Here is a 19,880-nt window from a genome sequence, read left to right as displayed (position 1 = left end):
GTGCAGCTGGCTTTATGGGTCATCGAAGACATATGAACACACGAATGAGTTATTAAAAGCAGTCAAAAGTGGGAAGAAAGATGTGGAATAAGCAGTGAGGAAGAAAAGATGGAAATCTCATCCGCCTTCAGTGCGAGCGAGAGGTGAGGCGCGCTGCCGGCTTCATAAACAGGCGGATTTCACAAATTATTTGCAACTGGTGCTGCAGGATGACATTCTCAAACAAGGAAACAGCTAAAAGAAAGGAGAGGAAGTATGTGCAATTCCTCAAGAAAGGACTAATACTCAGCAGTGCTAGGATGGGGGCGACATAGTGTAGCAGCAGCATTGGGGCCTCGGCAGCAGCGGGGTGTTACTGGACAGAAACAAGGAAAGAGCTGGCCAGGAAAGAAGACGTGGGAATTTGCAAAACAATTCCATTCAAGGGATTACAAGAGCAGCCCGTACATTCCCACGCTCTGTGGCTTGATGCCTGTGCCGTCTTGCATTTACCACGGAATCTTCAGGAGCCGTTTTCATTGAAGTAATAGAGCAATTAATTCACTAGGGAGGAAACACTGATCATAGTGCATCAAATACGCGCTGAAATACATCAGTTTTTCTCCAGGGAATAAAGTATATGACTCTTGCCCAAAAATTCAGATTTTCCGGACTGGGTTGCTGGGACTGCTTTTCTCGACGTTATTTCGGTTTTTAATTCATGAACAGCATTAAATTTCATATTCGATCGTCTCACAGAATTTAAACGGGACCAAGGGGAAGAATTCAGTGCTCTTTTTCCCACGTTTCACGAACTTCCAGCAGCTCACACGGCTTCTGTCGAAGGCCTACGGCTCTGTTGATTGTCGACGGGCCTCTCGGATCTCCTCACGACATCTGACGGCCTCTACCTGGAAATGGATGAAGACAGCAAGACGGCTGGAGGGTGAGGAGGATGTTTCTTGCCTTTCACCCCTCACAACAGCATGGCAGTGTTTACCGGCCGTTGCTTTTCAGGATGTATGGCTGGGGCCTCTGAAGGCAGCAGCCAGATGGTGCTAGTGCAGTTTTCAGTTTCCCTTTATTGCCCTGGCGATCCCACTTGAAATTCTCAGCGCGTTTACTGCGTCTTTTTTTCCTGAGGTAGCGTTGCAGGTCCGGGCGGTGTCTTGTGCACACAATTTTTGGGTGTGCTTTCACAGACAGGTGCTGCATTTAGACTTCCTGCTTTTGCTCCCTTGTATGGAGTTCCTCTTGCAGGTCTGCGAAGGCGAGCAGCGCTGCCCTTCCTGCTGCTGCGTCTGCAGCAGCAGCAGCTGCTGCAGATGGCTGGGAGGTGCCCGACAGAGCAGCTGGGGTTGCCCGCAACATGGTGCTGATGCCTTTAAGGAGTCGACGGACCTGCGTCTTCATGGGTGAGGAGCATGAGGCGGCCATGCTTGAGGGTTCCTCTGATCAGAGCTGCGGCGCGCCCTCTGAGGAAGGAAGCACAGAGTCGCAGCTAGATATTGCCCTTCTTCCTGCGTCTGCGCTGCCGGCCACCTACCCGGGTGTACGTACACCTGAAGGCTCTGGTATTCCGCACGAAAGAGCCTTGGGAGCCAACACCACATGTGTCGCTTACGCTGTCAAGCCGGGGGTGGTTCGCGTGGTGCGTGTGTTGGACCATCAAGCGATGCAAACTGCCTCTGTTTGTCGAGTAAGTTTATTTATTTCTCCTTTTGCATTATTCCCTTGGTGTCTGCATATGCTAAGTGGTGCATATCCCCCTCCTTTTCTGTTCTAACTGCGTTCTGCCTGTGCGCGCGTGCACTACACAGACTGGTCGTTGCATGCGTGTCTGTGCGGCATTTTCTCCTTCTATCTCTCGCTATCTTTCCGCAGAGTATGTCTTCAGCATTAGAGTTTGTGTTTTCAATTTTCTTCCCCGTTTCCTTCTCAGTTGCTGCTGCCCAGCCCCCCGCCGGAAGCTGCTTTCCCGCGTTCAGCAGTTCAGATTTCTCTGTGTCAGGAGAAGCCTTACTTGTTGCTGCTGACGGACAACTATGGCCTCATTGTCCTTTACAAGAAAAAGGCAGACACAACTTCCCCACAGGGGCCCCAGGGGCCCCACCCTCCTACAGAAGCAGAGGGGGCCCCGTCGCCCTCCCCAGTGGGCGGGCCCGGACACACAGCCGACAGCGCGGAGCCTTTTGTGCAGCTGCAGCTCGACCTGCAGCAGCACGGGCCTTTGCTCGACGCTTTTTGGCTGCCCCCGCTGCAGCAGCAGCAGGAACTGCAGCAGGAGGGGCCAGGGGCTGCGGCAGCAGAAGCAGAAAAGACAGAGGGTGGCTGCTTCTTCGTGACAGTGCAGCGCCACAGAGTTGCAGTGTGGTCTTTGCCTTTGCTCCGTATCCTCGGGGTCACACTTAGACGAGAACTACAGACAGAGCCCCTGACGGTGGGTGTTGCCAATAAGCACATGCATGCATATTTATAGACAGTATATTTATACATACATATATATATGTGCGTGGAGGCGCATGTTGAATGTCGTGTCCAACATGCAAATATTTCAGGGTTCATGTTCACACAACCACGTGTACCTGTGCACAAATAAATCTCTGTAGCTAAGTAGCTTGTCTGTTCACGAAGTGCAGCAGCAGCAGCAGCAGCAGCTGCAGTAGTAGTAGGGGTGGTGGGTGTACCTGCAGCGATAATGAAGGCTGCCGCCGTGTATTGTGGCGCTGCTGCAGGCAGAGGAGGCAGAGGCTGCGGACTGCTGCTGCTGTGTGTTGCCACTTGAGGAAGCAGTAGCAGCACAGGCTGCACATGACCCTTTCAGTGTAGGCAGCAGCAGAGAGAGACCAGTAGTTTGCTCCGTTTGCTGCGCTTCAAGAGAGGGTTCCTTACTAGTTGGCCTTGGGGGGAAAGTTGTGACAGCGTGGCATCTCAAGGTAAGCAGGGTTCAGGTGTCTATACACCTCAATCCTTCACCTGCCTATTTTGTTCTTGCAGCTGCATGAGAACTGCAAAGAAAGCTGGACTTAACAGCGTATGTCCATACGAGCGCGGATGCGTATGGTACTGGGGATTCTGTTTCTTTGGACTTGCTACCCTGTTGCTGCATATTTGCAACAAGTGGTACATCTCTTCCGGGTCTTGTGTTACTGCTGCTGTGCTGCTGCGCTGCTGCTGCGCTGCTGCTGCAGGTGCACCAAAACGGCCTTCGGGGCGCCACGCTTCTCGGTGCTGTGCAGCTGCCAGCGGGGCCTGATGAGGCTGCTGCGCCTGCAGAATCTGCTGGAGCTACGGCCCAGCAGCAGCAGCAGCAAGCTGCAGCAAACACCAATCCTTTTTTCTCGTATTTTGGCTCTCTTGACCCGACGAGCATCATCATGCGCAACAAGGAGCAGCAACAGCAGGAGCAGCAGCACAAGCAGAAGCACAAGGACAAAGTGGCGGACCACTTCCAGCTGCTAGTTGTTTACGTCAAAGGACCCGTAACTACTACAGAGTCCATACCGCATTTGGTGGTTTGCTCAAAGGCTTCATTTTACGTGCAAATATTCCCTATTTACATCAGAGAGCTGCTGCAGCAGCAGCGGCACCACCAGCAGCAGCAGCGGCATTCTCTTCTAGGGGCCTGCCAGCAGACGCTGTGCTTCGGCTCGCCTAAGGATATTGCCGCCACCCACGGCAGCAGCAGCAGCAGCAGCAGCAGTAGCAGCAGCAGAAACAGCAGCAGCAACAAAGGTCAATACAGCCGCTAAGTCGGCTGCAGCACCATCAGAGGCAACCGCACAGCCATCAACGGACGGCGATAAGACCGCAGCACCAGCAATACCTGCTGCTAATGCTGCTAATGGCCCGTTAAGGGAACCTGCGGACCACAGCAGCAGCTCTTTAGCTAAAGAGGCAACATCTGGGGAAGAGGAGTCGCGGCTAGCTGCTGCTGCTGCTGCTGCAAAAACCTCTGGGCCGTCGAGGCCTGCAGCTGAGGCCGGAGCGCCAGCTGCTGCAGCAGAAGCTCCTGCCCCGCCAAACTCTATAGCTGATGCCGGGACTGCAGCAGCAGCAGCTGCTGCTGCTCCGGCTGACCCGGCGATTATTATTGCCCTCCCTGGGCCTCCCGCAGCAGCAGCACCAGCTGCAACGGGAGCAGCCACATCACCAGCAGCTGCAGCAACAGCAGCAGACAGGGACTCTGCATCGAACGGGCTGCTGCAGCTGCTGCTGGGTGGAAACAAGGGAACCAAGAATAAAGGCAAGAGCAGCAGCAGCAGCGGCGGCAGCAACAACGAAGATTTCGTTGCTGCTTCGGCCTCGAGCAGCAGAGGCCGATCCCCTTCTGCAGCATCAACTCCGTTAGCAGCTGAGAGGACAGGCAGCAGCCCCCGCCTCGCTGCTCCTGCTGCTTCTGCTGGTACTCCTGCTGCAGCTGGGATAGGCAGGGGCCGCACTAGCTACAGAGGAGCAGCAGCTGCAGAAGGTTCTTGCGGCTCCGTGTCACCGCGCGAGTCTCCTGCTGGTGCTGCTGCTGCAGCAGATGCGCCGACTGAAAAGACAAAGTCGCCCTCAGCAGCAGCCACAACGGAAGCAGCAAAATCCAAACAAGATCCCGCCCAGATTCAAGGTCAGCCTGGGGGACGTAGGAGGGGGAAGCAGCAGCAGCAGCAGCAGCAGCTTGCTGGTGGCTCGACGTCACCTCGTTTAGAACCTGCAGCAGACTCGCCACCGCCGCAGCAGTTGTCTGCGGGAGGTGCAAAGACAGCTTCTGGCAGTGGAGTTACCAAGGTGAGCAGCAGCAGCAGCAGCAGCAGCAGCAGTTTGCTGGTTTGCCCTCTGCTTCGTTTCATCGTACAAAACTTACCCGGTTTTTGTTCTTTCGTTTTGCTGCTGCAGCCTACAACGGACAAGAAAGGATCGAAGCCAAGGGAGCCCTGTAAGCTTTGCTGCCATTCTTGCCGCTGCTGTTTCTTTTCTTGCTGCTGGTTCGCCTGTCACTGTTGCAGCAGCAACAGCCGCAGCTACGCTGCGGGTGTTGCTGCTGCAGCTGCCCCTGCGCCTGCTTGCGCTGCTGCTGCTCCGCTGCATGTGCCCACGCACAGTGCGCTGTGTCCCGTTGCTGTTGCAGCAGCGGCAGATGTTGCCTCCGATGCCTCAGGGCAACCGAGCGCAAGCAGCCCACTGACGTATGGCGCTGTTGAGTCCTTGCTGTCCAAAGTCATGGAAGACCTTCCCCAGAAAATTTCAGTATGCTGCAGTTGCGGTTGCTGCTGCTGCAGCTTCTGCTGTTGCTGCTGCTGGTGCATGTGTTGCTGCTGGTGCTGATAAGGTGATGCTGATGCTGCTATTGCTGCAGCAGCTGTTGAAGCTGCTTAGGTGCTGCTTTCTGTTGCTGTTGCTGCGGATTAGCAATTGCTGCGTCACCTGCCCCGTTCCTTCAGCTGCCGCTGCTGTTGCTGCTTATGCTGCTGCTGTTGTCCAGGCCAGCACCACAACAACCACCCGCTCCAACTTTTCCTTTGCATGCGACAAGCAGCAGCAACAGCAGCAGCAGCAGCGCCTAGCATGTTCGATTGCAGAGGAAGTGCAGCGGCTATTTTCTGCCCAGCTTCAGGCGGCAGTGCGAGACGCATGCGAAACAGCAAAACTAGCAGCGGTGAGAGCAACATCACTCATGGAGTGCTCCTGCTGCTACTCTTGTTGCTGCTGCTCTTGCTCTTGCTGCTCCATTGTTTAGACCTACGGTGATACTACAATTGGATATTCGTGTATTTCTGCAAGTCCTGCCGCTGCTGCTGCTAATTTTTCACTCTTGATTCATGTTTCCTCTTATTCTTTCGGTGTGCTTTATGCTGCTGCTTCGTGCAGATGCCGGCTGGCCAAGAGAGTTCATCTCTTGCTGCAAAAGCGGTGCAGCAGCAGCAAGACATGCTGCAGCAGATGCAGCAGCTACAGTATCAGATGTCTAGGGAGCTGGATGAGCACCTGAAGCACCAGTTGAAGTCTATAAGCAAGGTGTTTGAGGAGCAGCAACGGCAGCTCCAGCAACATGTGCAGCAGCAGCTGCAGCAGCAGATGCTGCACCACCAACAACAAATGCAGCAACTTCATCACCAGATGCAGCAACAGCACCAGATGCAGCAGCAAACTGTGCGATTGCTGCAGCTGCTGCAGCAGCAGCAACAACAACAGCGGTCATCCCCTACAGAGGAGCATGTGGGCGGGAAGATGCTTGAGGCTTTTGAGAAAATATTGAAGAGCCAAGAGGGAGTCATGCTCAAGGTAGAGGTTATTTTCGATTTTATGCAATATTTTTGTCTTTTTTGTCATTATACTTTTTCTTTTTCGTACACAACATCTCTTAACTTGCATAATGCACCCTTTTGCAAGTCATTCAAGAACACCTGCTTCTGGGGTTTACTGCTTAGGGTTTACATCCCAAAATTATGGTTTAGAATACAGGGTTTAGGGTTTGAGGTGTCTGGGGTTTACTGCTTAGGGTTTGCGTCCCAAAATTATGGTTCACAATACAGGGTTTAGGGTTTGAGGTGTCTGTTCAGAGTCTGGACTCCGCCGAAAAGTCCATTGGGCGGCTGCGGCTGCAGCTTCGCGACATGCAAGAGGACATGAAGCAAAGCAGAGCAGTGCAGCAACAGCAGCAGCAGCAACAGCAGCAGCAGCAACAGCAGCAACAGCAACAGCAGCAGTTTCTGTTGTCCCTGCAGCAGCAGCAGCAACAGCAACAGCAGCAGCAGCAGCAACAGCAGCAGCTGCTTCTGCAGCAGCAGCAGCAATTGCTGTCTCAACTAGGCTCCGTATCCAATCAAATTTCTAGCATTTCCTCCTCAGGCCCAAGCTCGTTGCGCCCGATTGAAAAGGCAGGAGCAGCAGTCGCCACCGCCGATGGGGGCGTATCTGGGCCACCTGCCGCTGCTGCTGTTGCTGCAGCAGCTGCAGCAGCTGCAGCAGCAGAGCGCGAGACCTCAGCTCAGTTCGCAGCGAGACTGAAATTAGCAATAAGGGAGGACAGAATAGATGAGGCTTTCGGCCTGGCCATTTCTGCGGATTTGGAAAAAGACACGCAGGGCTTTTGGCTCAACTTTATTTGCAAAGATTTAAACCCTGACGATCTGTTTGAAGCTGAGCCTCCACCACTAGGGCAGGCGGCACTTCTGGGTATCGGGAAAGGTAGGGATTCTTTTGCTGCTGCTGCTGCTGCTGCTGCCCGTGTATAGTGTGGTGCTGCCACAGTGGTGCATCTGCCGAGGTCACCAGTGCAGCGGATGGTTTCGGTGCTACTTTCGCCGTTGCTGCTGCTGATCGCTGCAGTGTCTTGTTTGCTGCTTCCACTCGTGTGTGTGTCTATCCTTTTAATATGTGTACTTTCGTGTTTCCAAGTCTGTATACTTGTATGCAGATGGGTTTGTCTGACACTTCTGCATGCACAAGCTTGGCTGCGTTTGCGGATTTGTTTATTACTATGAGTAGCAATGTTGTCACTACAACGCTGCTTAGTTGTCGTTTCCTCCTTACTCTCTCTTCTCTGTAGCTGGTGTGCTAAGTGGAGCTCATGGGTCTTTTCTTTTTGTATTTCTTTCAGTTTTGTCGGATTGTTTGGCTCAAGAAGTGGGGACGAAACAGTTGAGTGAATTGCAGCAAAGGGCTCAGTGGCTGACTGTCGCCTTCACTCAGCTGGACGCTCCATCTAAGCACATTTCAGAAGAGGACTTTCTCGAGGTAAGCAGCTTTTTTTCTAGTATTTGTTTGTACTTTTAATGTCTTTCTTTACACTTGTATTCTATTTTCGTGGGGTTTTACTACCACATTTTTGTGTTTCTGTGCCCACCCATGCAGTTGTCTCAAGCAGTGCCAGCCCAGACTCCATGCGACATCAAATAGCCATTAGCTGCGCCATTTCAAACCTAACTTACTCTTTACAACTAGACACTTTGTCGCCTTGAGGCGTACATACAGTTGAGCTATTGTGCAAGTTCTGAATCCACTCACCCACCTGCTCAGCATGTTTCGATCACCGGGATTCTGGAACGATTAGCTGAGAGTCCACTTTTGTTTATTTTGTATTTATGTCCGCTTCAGCTGCTGCACGAATATAAATCTCACTTAAGAAATGCCCTAGCGGCCGTCCGCCTGCGGTTCAAGGGGGAAGCAGAAGTGCTGCAGGAAAGAATCAACATGTGTTTGAAGCAGCTGAAGAGGTGAGGCAAATGGGCCACTTGTGTAGCTAGATTAGGCGAAGTATATTTCTGGAAAGAATATGTAGGGTTAGGCCTAAATATACGCACAGCAAAGAGGCGAATAGCCTGCGCAAAGTGCAGCAACATACAACAGTAAATACCAAAGTGTACAAGCACATAGCGAGCGTACTACTCAGGCGGGATACTTAACGCGTTAGCTAAGGAATATAATATTATTTATATATTATTCCGAGTATCCATCGTTTACAGTTAAGACTGACTACTTGGGTATCTAATCCCCGGAGTTTGCCGATACTTTATTTACTTAAGTGTCTATATTCATTTTTAAGTAAAAGAAGTTTACTTACTTATACATAATCTTTTATTTGAAAAATAACAACTTAATCCGAATAACAGCGTGAAGCCCGACCAAAATAGTGCTCGTACGACTCACGATAAATTGACTCTAGTTGTGTTCACATTATTTTGCTTCCCTTGCGTCTTTCCAACTAGCCTTTGTGTAGATGATCCTGTTCCCAGCCAGAATGCTAAACAGTTACGCGTCCGCGTATTCGTCTTCTTGTCATATTTTTTGTTTAATTCGTTTTATTTTTTAACTTAGTTATTGTCTTTTTTTTTCATTCAGGCTCACACGCTCCATGCAGCTCTCCATTTCCCCTGAGAGGAGTTGAGTCAAGTTACAGCAAAGGCGATTTTTGTTCCTATTCGTATCTTTTAACTTTTTGTTTCATTTGTGTTTCTTTCGCTGCTTACTGTCTTTGGTTTCGTTTCGTTTCTTCCTGTCTTCCTTGGCCGTACTCTTCTTTATATCTTGGGTCCTTGTAAAATGTGCTGCCTGATGGCTGCGTCCAGCATTAACTGGAACTTTCTTTTTCTTCTTTTTCCGTTTTCTTCGCGTTTTAGTCTTTAGACTTTTTATTTAGATTTCATTACCGCAGCCACTGTCGGGCTCTGCCTCTTCACTCCTTTTTGCGTCTCTGTCAATCTCCGGTTGTTGTCTTTGCTGCTGCGTCCTTTCACTTCTGATTCTGCTGCCATTTTCTTTTTCTGCCTTTGCATCTTCTGACTCGTTTCTTACGAAGGCGAAAAACCTTAAACCCTCGTTTTTTAGGGAGCGGCAGTGCGGGCCACCGCAGCCAAGTGTTTAGGTGGTTTCGACAAACACCAGATCGTGGGCCCTAAACCCTCAGCATTTCGTCTTCAAGACACGGCAGTTGCTATACACCAATTAGCCTAACGCAGCAGTGTGGGCGCGCCGTATATCTTGCATTCATTTGCGTCCGCAACTTACGTCACATATAAAGTAGTTCCTTCGTTTTATTTCATTTATTCATGAAGTTCGCTAATAAACATGTTTTATTTTTTACTTTATTATTGCTTTTCAAATGTCGAATTTTTTCTTTCCTCATCAGATATAGTCTGTCTCGCGCATACCTTCATGAGACGGCTCTCAGAGGCAGCGCGCAGCTCTTCGGTCCTCGTGTTGGGACTTAGTGCAAGCAATTTTTTGCAGATTTGTTTACGCCGATTTTCATGTTTATTAGTGCAATTCAAAACAGAACAAATGATGCCTAAACGGGGCTGGGACTGAAGTTTTGCACTTGGTGCACACGGCGAGTTTCTGTGTGGGCCGTCGGGAGCCAATCGCAGGGTAGATTTAGGCCGGCTTAATAGGGAAGAACATCAATTAGAGATGAATAATATGGAATAATTGTGAGAGGTTGGGGAAAAATGCATGGGAGTGAAAGCTCGTATGCGTATTCGTGCCCGATTGGTTGTAAACACTAGTAAACACGGGGGATGCCGTGAAAACGGAGAAGCTTTCGCGGTAAACTGCGCAAACAGTATAGTTTCGAACAAATTGCACATGTTGAAAGTGAAATATTTGAAGCAGTTTCACCATTATGGCTCAGCTTGCAGGTCAGCTACCGGCGAGGCGCGCTCCAGGCGACAGGGAGGCCGGTGGTAGTGGGACAACCGCTAGAATTCTTTCTGTCTGCTCCCTTTGAGAAAAATAAGTTAAGCTCCCATGTTTAATTAAAGAGAAAGAAAGAAGCATTTGCAAATTAATCGCGCAAAAGGTCCCGGGCTTCGGGTTGTTTGACCTTCGGGCAGCGGCGTCGGCTGCAGGGCTGCTGACCGGTCAGCGCAGTGACTAGCTGAGGCTTCAGCCCGGCTCGTTGCGTCTGTTGTTCGAACATTGCAAGAACACATTGCTGAAAAACCCTTTTCTTTAAAATTACTGAAATAGCCAGGATCACGTCTCTGTTTCCCGTTTCAAATACAACAGCAGAGGCTGGCGCGGTGGCAGGTCTGTGTTCGCGCCGCAGCCGTCCGACTGAGACCGCTGGAAGTCGATCATTGGAATTCTCCAGTTCTTTGGCAAGCCTGCAATAAAGTGCCACATTTTGAAGTGTATTTTTGAGCGAGGGTTTGTTTTTGAACATAAACACCTGCCACGATGGCTGCTCCTGCTCTGCGTTTCGCAAGCTGCCGGGTCCGCCCGGTGGCCTTGGCCGCGGCGATATTGGTGGGTTTGCTGGAAATCCCGGCTTCTTTGGCCCAGCTTCGTTTTGCAGCTTTGGGAAATTACGGTTTTGACATTTCGGGGCAAAAAGAAGTGGCGGAAACCCTGAAGAAAACTGCAGCCGAGGAGCGCATCAGCTTCCTGGTTAGCCCGGGCAGCAACTTTCCCAACGGCGTTTCGGGTGCGAACGACACGAAGTGGGACGAAATGTTTGAAGACGTTTATTCCGATGAAAAAGGCTCACTTCGAATGCCCTTTTTGACTGTTCTTGGCGCTGAAGACTGGTCTGGCAACTACACTGCAATGCGCGAGAGAACAGATCTGGTGTACGGCGATGGCTCTTCTGAAGAAGCTGTTTCGAATTCGCCCAAGTGGACTTTGCCCAACTGGTGGTACCACTACGCAGTTCACTTCACAGCTTCTACAGGTTGGTTTAATATACCTAAGCCTTCTCAGTTTCCCTTCATTTCAACTTGCAACTCTGCTGCTGCAGCTGCTGCAGCTGCTGCAGCTGCTGCAAGACGTGTGTCGCTGCAGCAGCACCCCCGCCGCCGCTGCTGTTGCAGTCCGCCTTGCGTTCGTCGCCGCCCTTCACTGCCGCAGCGGGCAGTCCGCCGCGGGCGTGGCGCCTGGGCTGCTGCTGCTGCTGCTGCAGGCCGTTTGCTGCTGCTGCTGCTGCTGCTGCGCAGGGAGCGCGTTTCTGAGCTCGGGACACAAGGACATGAGCGTGGGGCTGGTGTTCGTGGACACCTGGGTGTTGTCCTCCGCCTTTCCCTTCGGAAGCGTCACCGAAAAGGCCTGGAAAGACCTCGAAAGGACTTTGCAAATTGCCCCCAAAGTCTTCGACTTTATTCTCCTCGTGGCCAACAGGCCCCTCTACAGCAGCGGCAGCTCTAAGGGCGACTCTGCGCTGCAGTATTACCTTCAGCCGCTGCTGCAGAAGGCCCAGGTCGACGCCTACATCTCCGGTTACGACCGCGACATGGAACTCATCCAGGTCACTTGCACTGCTGCTGCTGCTGCTGCTGCTGCACTGCTTTTGCTGCTGCTGCTGCACGTGTTTTGAGCTGCTGCTGCACGTGTTTGGACCTGGGGCTGCACTTGTTTTGCAGTGTCGCTGCACTTGTTTTGACCTGCTGCTCCACTTGTTTTGACCTGCTGCTGCATTTGCTTTGACCTGCTGCTGCACTAGTTTTGCAGTGCTGCTGCACTAGTTTTGCAGTGCTGCTGCATTTATTTTCTCATGCTGCTGCATTTATTTTGTGTTGCTGCTGCATTTATTTTGTGTTGCTGCTGCATTCATTTCGTGTTGCTGTTGCATTTATTTTGTGTTGCTGCTGCATTGCTTCTGTGTTGCTGCTACGTTGCTGCTGCATGCAAACAGTGGGATTGGAGGCATGGAGTGTGCACGTCTGTTTGCTCCTTCTTTTGCGTCGCTTCCTTAAATGTGTTATGTGCAACTTGTGAAGTTTCAGTGCTGCATTTTGGCAAATTAAATTTAATAATTAAAATAATTTTATTTTTATTTTTATTTTTATTCTCAGGACGAAGATATCTCCTACATCAACTGCGGGACCGGATCTGTTTCCGGCTCCTCCGCGCTGGTCACCGCCTCGGGTTCGAAGTTTTTCAGCGGAGAAAAAGGCTTTTGTTTGTTTGAACTGACTGCTGACGGGCTCATTACGAAGTTTATAAATGGAACTAATGGAGAAGTTATGTTTGAACACAAACAGCCGCTGAAGAGTCGGCCGGAGCGCTCCACCGTAAGTCGAAGCTGAGGTGTACGTACACCCCGGAGTGGGCGCGCAACATGCGGCGCAGCAGGCACTGTTTCGTGCAGTAAAGTTGGAGCACTTTGATTGTTTTGCGGCTTTTTCCTTCAGATTGACCAGTTCAACTACCTCAGCGAGATGCCGGAAGTGGTTTACTACCCAGTTCCCGAAATGGGGAAGCTGCCCGGCAAGGACGTGTTCGTGCGGGTGGTCGGGACCATTGGTCTTTGCATTTTGACTTTCTTGGCGAGCTTGAGCCTCGCAAGTGGCATTTCGCGGGCCATGAAGTGAAGAAGAACTTGGGAATTGCTTTAGTGCTTTAGAGCCGTCTCCGCGCAGCCAGTGCTGGTGCAAGTTTGCGTTAAGTCCGACGCAAACCGAAAAAACGAAGATGCAGAAGGCCAGTACTTTCTGTCCAGCACAGTTTCCGGGTGTACGTACACCCTGCGGCGTGCACCCGCACTGCCCCGCGGCCCGGCTGTTCGTGAAAACTGTCACTTCTTTCTTTGCGACCTTTTAACTTCTGGCAGCATGCATGCATGCAAAGCCGAAGGAGCCTCTTCTACTTCAGCAGCAGCGGCAGCAGCGGCAGCAGCACGCACAAAACTCTGCAGCTCTAAGTGGAGCCTCGCCGCCAAAGCGAATTGCTACGAAAGGCATTTAAAATGTATTTAAATACATTTGAGTTACAGTGCAGCGAATGTCTACAGACTTCACCAGCGACCTGTCCGTACACCCCGCCGGGCCAGCTGTCTATACACCCTAGCCCCTAGCCTACTCTGTCTCGAGTAAATCTTTTCTAGAAAGTGGCACTTGAGCCCGCATGCAAATTTGAGGGCATTTTTGTTGAGTGGAGTCACAGAAGTCACACTGTGTACGGCGAAGTGGCCTTCAGAACAAGTTGAGAAGAGTTGCTGCTGCTGCTGCAGCAGCAGCAGCAGCTTCCCGATGCAGTTCGTGTGCCGTGAAGAAGAAAACTCCCACTTAGAAATTGCTGGCGCTGAGACCTCAGGCTCTGGCTGTGCACGCGCGGTGGTGTGGAGGTGAAAGAAATAAATGATTTCGCACAAATAAATAGACACATATATACATGTACACATATGCATGCACACAGGTGTATGTACACTGCGACGCACACGAGGTGTGCAGACGTGCATGCATAGCACCTGCGGTGTATGTACGGTCCGCGCCCATATCACATAAGTTGTTCCTTTCATTACACATAAGTTTACTGAGCTGGTGCCCCAATTAAAAACAAAGAAAAGAGAGACAGAGACAGAGAGACAGACACAGCCTTTGTCTTTGTCCTTGAGTTGCAACTATATTATATTGATTTGCAAGTACTTTCCCTTCCGCTACTCATATTGAATTAACTGCTTAAACAGAAACAAAAAAGACAAAACAGGGACTCAAATTATGTCTAGCCACTCTCATCACTTTCTGCCTATCTTTTTCTCGATCCAACCCCAAACATATCCGTTTCTCAGCGGCAGCCCACGATCCTGCAAACGCTGTTGCTGCTGCTGCAGCTGCTGCAGCTGCTGCTGCAGCTGCTGCTGCTTCAGGAGCACATCTTGGCTCTTTCTAAAAGGCTTTTCGGCAGCTGCAGCTCCGGGTGGAATCTTTGCATTTCCCTCAAGAACCCCAAGCTACAAAACAGACAAAAAGGAAACAATTAGAAATTAAGAAAAGAAATAAAAATAAATCAAACTTGAAACAAAAAGAAAGAAAGCTGCAGCAACTTCATAAAGGAAATGCAAAATCTGAAATGACCTGGCACTCGGTCCGAAACACTGAATTCAAAAACATGAAAACAATAAAATGGAAAACAATAAAATAGAATTGAAGTTTAAATTAATTTAATTTATTTTAATTTGCAAATTCAAAAATTCAAAAACGCACCGCAGCTGCGGCTCGTCCATATTTGCCCAGTCGTTGAACGGCAGCCGCACTTTCTCGGTGGCCGTGACCTGCGGAAAGTTGAAATAAAAAAGAAAACAAAAAGAAATTTAAATTAAAATAACTAATTTTAAGTCAATTATTTCAATTTAAGTCTCCTTTTTGATTTTATCTCGACATAAATGGCATTTGACATGAAGAAAGCACACAAGTTGTCGATTTGGAGACAAAGAAACAAACGAAATGAGGCTTTTCAAAAACAAGAAATGAAGAAAGCGGCATGAAAAAGCGTTTAATGAAACAAATAAAGGCAACAGAAAATGAACAAATATAAACAACAACACAATCAAACAATACAACTTAATAGAGAAACAAAAACGAGGCAATTTCTGGCTGCCTCACCAAACACAGAAACAAAAAATGAAGAAATAGATGAAAAAAATAAACAAAAAACTGAACAAATAAATGAAGGAATAAGCAAAAATCTAAACAAATAAATAACCAACAAAAAATTAAACAAATAAATGAAATAATAAAAGGAAAACTAAACAAATGAATGAAATAACAAGCAAAAATCCAAACAAACAAATGAAATAATAAAAGGAAAACTAAAATAAAACAGTAAACAAAGACACAAACAAACAAACGAAATAGTAAACAAAAACTAAAAAACAAAAGAATAAAAAAGCAAATAAATGAAATAAAACAAAAACAAATAAAAGAATAAAAAATAAAAGCAAATAAATGAAATAATAAACAGAAAATAAATAAAAGAATAAAAAATAAAAACTCACCTCTATACTTGGGTTTCGGACTCCCTTAAAGAAAGGATGGGCAAGACATTCATCTACAGAAATTCGCCTTTTGGGGTTGAAGACCAGCATGCGTTTCAGGAGGTTCAAAGCCTCAGCTGCAAAACAATAAATAAATAAATAATAAATAAATAAATAAATAAATAAATAATAAATGATATAATGTTTTTTAATACCTTGTTTTGAATTGGAACGAAGTGCACAAATTGAAATTCTGCTCGGTGCAGCGAATTGGCGGAAAAAAGAAAAACAAATAAATGTTTTAATTGCAATGAATAAAAACAAATAAATGTTTTAATTGCAATAAAAAAAAATAAATGTTTCAAGTGGAATAAACAAAAGTGAAGAAATGTCTCAAATAAAAGCAAAGAAATGTCTGAATTGGAACAAATAAAAAACGAAGAAATGTTTTAATTGGGATAAATAAAAGACGAAGAAATGTTCTAATTGGAATAAATAGAAACAAATAAATGTCTCAAGAAATAAAAACAAATAAATGTCTAAATTGGACCAAACAAAAGCAAAGAAATGCCTGAACAAACAAAAGCAAGGAAACATCCCAATTGGAGCAAACAAAAGCAAAGAAATGCCTAAATTGACAAAACAAAAGCAAAAAAACATCTCAATTGGAGCAAATAAAAGCAAAGAAACATCTAAATGGACCAAACAAAAGCAAAAAACATCTCAGCACCAAACAAAAGCAAAGAAACACCTCAAATGGAGCAAACAAAAGCAAAAAGCACCTCAAATGGAGCAAAAAAAAGCAAAAAGCATCTAAATGGACCAAACGAAAGCGAAACTGACGGGAAGAGGCGGAGAAGCGCTGGGCCAAGTCGTGGGCCTTCTTGGGCGGGAAAGTGCGGATGTACTGTTTGGCCTCGTTGGACTCCAGCGCGTTTATTTCTTCTTCCGTCGGAGTCCCCAAGACGTTGAAGATCACGTTCAGCTGGTCCTTGTTGCCCCGCGTCTGCAGCCTGCACAAACGCACTTCGCCGCCAAGGGAATCCCGTTTCGAACGGGAACCGCATTGCTGCTGCTGCTGCAGCTGCTGCTGCTGCTGCAGCAGACGTCTACTGGGAACCACGGCAAGACGGAGGCTTGCCGCTGCTGCAGCGGCCGAGCAAGCAGCAGACCTGCGTGCTTTGCTGCTGCAGCAGCGGCGAAGCAAGCAGCAGACCTGCGTGCTTTGCTGCTGCTGCAGCACTGGCGAAGCAAGCAGCAGAGCTGCGTGCTTTGCAGCAGCAGCAGCAAGGCAAGCAGCAAAGAGGAGGGAAGGCGCTGCAGCAGAGCCAGGAAGCTGGAAAAGCTGGAGTTGCAATAATTGAATTAATGGAGTTCAAAGACAAGAAGTGCAAGTGCTCGCCTCGAGTCATCTCCGTTCTTCTGATCCGGAGAAAGCGGAAAGCAAGAAGAGCCAGGAAACAAGGGGCCCCTGTCGCAGTGGGACTCCACGTTTTCTTCCTGCAAACAAATCGGAATTCAACTTCACCAAATGCGGCACACCAACCGACGGACCCGCAAACGCCGCCGCTCCCGAAGCAGCAGCAGCAGCAGCAGCAGCAGCAGAGGCAGCAGCAGCAGAACGGGGGTGGATCGAAGGCACAAATGAATGTTTGAAAATACAAATTGATGTTGAATAATCAACTTCGAATTATAGATGCACAAAAGCCGCAGAAGTGAAAACAAAAAGGATGAAATGAAGCTTTCGCCTCCTGTTTCTACAGCTGAGTATCCCTTTGCATTAGTATTTATTTCATCTCATTTTTTGCTTTTTATTTACTTATTTTTCAATTTCTTTTCGTCTTTTCTTCATCAGCAAAGGAACTTCAACTCTGCGCACTGCGAAAGCATTTGCCACTTGTTAATCTTTGAATTAAATAAACTTTTATATGAACTTTTAAATAAACATTTGGATAAACTTTCAAACAGACTTTCAAATAAACTTTCAAATTGATTTTTGAAAAGACTTTCAAATAAAGTTTCAAAAGGACTTTAAAAAACACCTAAACGAACTTGAATTAAACAAACTTGTGAATAAACTTTGAAACAAACTTTGAAATAAACTTTGAAATAATGATTTGAATGCAAAGAAGTGCAAACAACTCACAATCATTGACAACAGCTCCGAGAAAATGCAGCCAATGGACCAGACGTCGATTGCCTCTGTGTAGTTCTCGGCCAACAGAATCAACTCCGGAGCCCTATACCACCTGCAGCAAAAACAAATAATATAAATAATAAAATAATAAAATAAACTATTATTATTACGTTATTATTGCTATTATTATTAAACTCGAATCCAAACAAGGGCAGCAACACGGGAATTGCTGCAGCAAGCAGCAGCAGAACAAGCAGCAGACACAAACAACCGCAGAACCCAAGCACGCATAATACTGCAGGCTTCTGCTGCTGCTGCTGCTGCTGCTGCTGCTGCTGCTGTTGCTGCTGCTGTTGTTGCTGCTGCTGCTGCTGCTTTTGCTTACCTGGTGACGACGTGGCCGGTGAGCTGGCGCTTGAGGTTTTTGGTGTGCGTGACGTTCACAATGTCATCGTCTTGCTGCGCTACAGGGCAGTGGCTGTTTTGGCCTTCTGGGAAATCCATTGTCCGCGCCAAGCCGAAGTCGCAGACCTTCACGCTGCAGTCCTGGTTCACCAAGCAGTTCGCAGGCTTCTGCAGCAGCAGCAGCAGCGCAAGCAGCAGCAGCAGCGGGGGGAAGAGTCCACGGATGCGGAGGGAGTGGCGCGCACGATCAGCTGGAGCAAACGCAGTCCGCAGCCGCAGCAGCAGCTGCTGCTGCAGCAGGGCTGCAGCAGGAGCTGGGGCTGCTGAAACCCCATTTAAAAGCGATTTAACCTGAATTTCTTTTTCGGTCTTTTATTTCTCACGAGATCGCGGTGCAAGATTCCAGCGGAGTGTACGTATTTAACGCCAACGAGCAAGTTGTACAAAAGGGTTTTGATGTGCAGCTCCGTCAGATACACCGGCGCCCGAAACAGTTTCTTGAAATCTGAGTCTGCGATCTCTAGCACGACATACATTTCCTAAAAGAAAAACAAAACAAAAAGCAATTTCAAAAAAAATAAAACTCGCCAATCCAAATTTCGTTTCATTCCCCGAAGCTCCGCTGACTGCAGCGCGCTCCCCCCGGGCAGGGAGGAAACTGGTGGGAAAGCGCCGGTAATTTCCTTTTTTAATTTAAAATTGTGAAAATAAATGAATTTAAAAACGAAAATAAACACAATTTCGCAGTGGAAAGCGGCGGAAAGCAGCGGATCGCGCTGCGCGTGCGCCTGCGCACATCAAACTTTTCAAGATCGCTGGGCACGAGGATGTCGAGGATCTTCACGATGTGGTCGTGGTTGAGTCGATTTAAAATGGCAATCTCCCTCAAAATCCTTTTGCAGTCAATTAAATCTTCGAAGACTCGGTGGATCTTCTTGATCGCGACAATCCGCTGCTCCTGGTTGTCGTACACCTCGCACACGTGGCCTGGCGGCAGCAGCAGCAGCAGCAGCAGCAGCAGACGAAATTCGCTGTTTCAGTGCAGCGCGTGCGGCGCTAGGAGCTGCGTGTGGGGCCTCGAAGGAAGGCAGACACGAGGCAGCAGCGCGCGGGCTGGGGTGTCTGTACACCTGAAGCGCGCAGCAGCAGCAGGCGTACCGTAAGAACCAGTGCCAATTAAATGATGGACTTCGTAGCGCTCTGGAAGCTGCCAGTCAGCCAAGGGGTGGGGCATGCGGGTTGGTTTGACTGCGTGCTGCTGGTTTTTGCGCTGGTGGTCTTGTTCGGGGTGTCTGTGTTGGTGCTGCTGCTGCTGCTGCTGCTGCTGCTGCACGCAGCGCTGCGGCTGCTGGACGGAGCTGCAGGAGGCGGCGTTGGCAGCAGCTTGGGGCTGCTTGGCTGTTGCGGAGTTTGGGGCGCCGGCGTGGCACTGCTGCTGGTAGTAGACGTGCTGGGGGTGGGGCTCGTAGCGCTGCTGCTGCTGCTGCTGCTGCTGCGGGTGGGGGTAGCGGGCGTACTGGTGCTGCTGCTGCTGCAGCTTCTGGTAAGGCGGGTGCGGCGCACACTGCACGTAGCCCTGCTCCAGCGCAGCAGCAGGGGCCGCGCTGACGGCGCCCTGGGACTTTTGGAAGCTCATTACAAAAAACTGGAAAAGAGAAAAGCTGCAGAAGTGAAGAGCTGCTGCAGTCACAGCAGCAGCATGGCCGCGGGCGCTCGCGCGAGATCGGCTACGGCGGGGAGCAGCGCGGGGAAAGCAGCAGGGGGTTCATGGAAAGCTGGTGGAAAGTGGAGGAAAAAGACGAAATAAACCACCAAAGTGGACAGAAAAGGACTATACTAACCTCAAACCCGATTTAAAACCCAAAGTTCCCCTCAGATCGCTCCAAACTTCCAGCTTTCTTCGAGTTTGTGTCAGTGCGGCGCCGGACCGGTCCACTTGAACACGGCCTTGAGGTGTACGTACACCTGCCAGCCGCCTATCTCCCGCCACGCCCACGCGATGCCCGCCAAAAACACTTTTCCGCCGGCTCTTTTGCCCCCTCCAAAGGCCCAAGTTCAATATTTTTGCAAAACTTTCTTCAATTTCTCGCCAAGTCCCCGGTTTCTTTAGCAGTTCGCCTCGCGGCAGCGCCGCCGCCGCTGCGCCGACAGCCCAGGCACCAGCCGCGATGCCTGAGCGATAGT

At 49.2% G+C, this 19,880-nt stretch overlaps 3 protein-coding genes across 3 annotated transcripts; 2 read left to right on the top strand and 1 right to left on the bottom strand.

Annotated features, from left to right (window-relative positions):
* Nucleotides 1-896: 896 nt before the first annotated feature.
* On the top strand, nucleotides 897-8,854 carry ETH_00005390 (uncharacterized protein; the record flags this gene model as incomplete). The annotated part of the gene is made up of 14 exons (XM_013372469.1): nucleotides 897-925; nucleotides 1,240-1,678; nucleotides 1,922-2,419; nucleotides 2,715-2,915; nucleotides 3,171-3,714; nucleotides 3,743-4,755; nucleotides 4,864-4,903; nucleotides 5,096-5,214; nucleotides 5,450-5,623; nucleotides 5,836-6,249; nucleotides 6,528-7,155; nucleotides 7,568-7,704; nucleotides 8,065-8,183; nucleotides 8,809-8,854. The coding sequence occupies 14 exons, from the start codon at nucleotides 897-899 to the stop codon at nucleotides 8,852-8,854; spliced, it is 4,401 nt and encodes a 1,466-aa protein (XP_013227923.1).
* A 1,790-nt stretch (nucleotides 8,855-10,644) lies between these two features.
* ETH_00005385 (acid phosphatase, putative) lies at nucleotides 10,645-12,773 on the top strand (the record flags this gene model as incomplete). Its single annotated transcript, XM_013372468.1, has 4 exons — nucleotides 10,645-11,137; nucleotides 11,400-11,707; nucleotides 12,255-12,473; nucleotides 12,594-12,773. 4 exons carry the CDS (start codon nucleotides 10,645-10,647, stop codon nucleotides 12,771-12,773), a joined length of 1,200 nt encoding a protein of 399 aa, XP_013227922.1.
* A 1,270-nt stretch (nucleotides 12,774-14,043) lies between these two features.
* Nucleotides 14,044-19,332, bottom strand: ETH_00005380 (CMGC kinase, MAPK family, putative; the record flags this gene model as incomplete). The annotated part of the gene is made up of 10 exons (XM_013372467.1): nucleotides 14,044-14,131; nucleotides 14,385-14,452; nucleotides 15,176-15,291; nucleotides 15,998-16,167; nucleotides 16,557-16,654; nucleotides 17,301-17,403; nucleotides 17,677-17,864; nucleotides 18,080-18,235; nucleotides 18,493-18,683; nucleotides 18,855-19,332. 10 exons carry the CDS (start codon nucleotides 19,330-19,332, stop codon nucleotides 14,044-14,046), a joined length of 1,656 nt encoding a protein of 551 aa, XP_013227921.1.
* Between the last annotated feature and the right edge of the window lie 548 nt (nucleotides 19,333-19,880).

This window comes from Eimeria tenella, genomic scaffold (genome assembly GCF_000499545.2).
Source record: "Eimeria tenella Houghton genomic scaffold, Eth_scaff1, whole genome shotgun sequence".
NCBI lineage: Eukaryota > Apicomplexa > Conoidasida > Eucoccidiorida > Eimeriidae > Eimeria > Eimeria tenella.
Note: the sequence above shows the minus strand (reverse complement) of the source record. Positions and strands in the feature narration are given on the sequence as shown.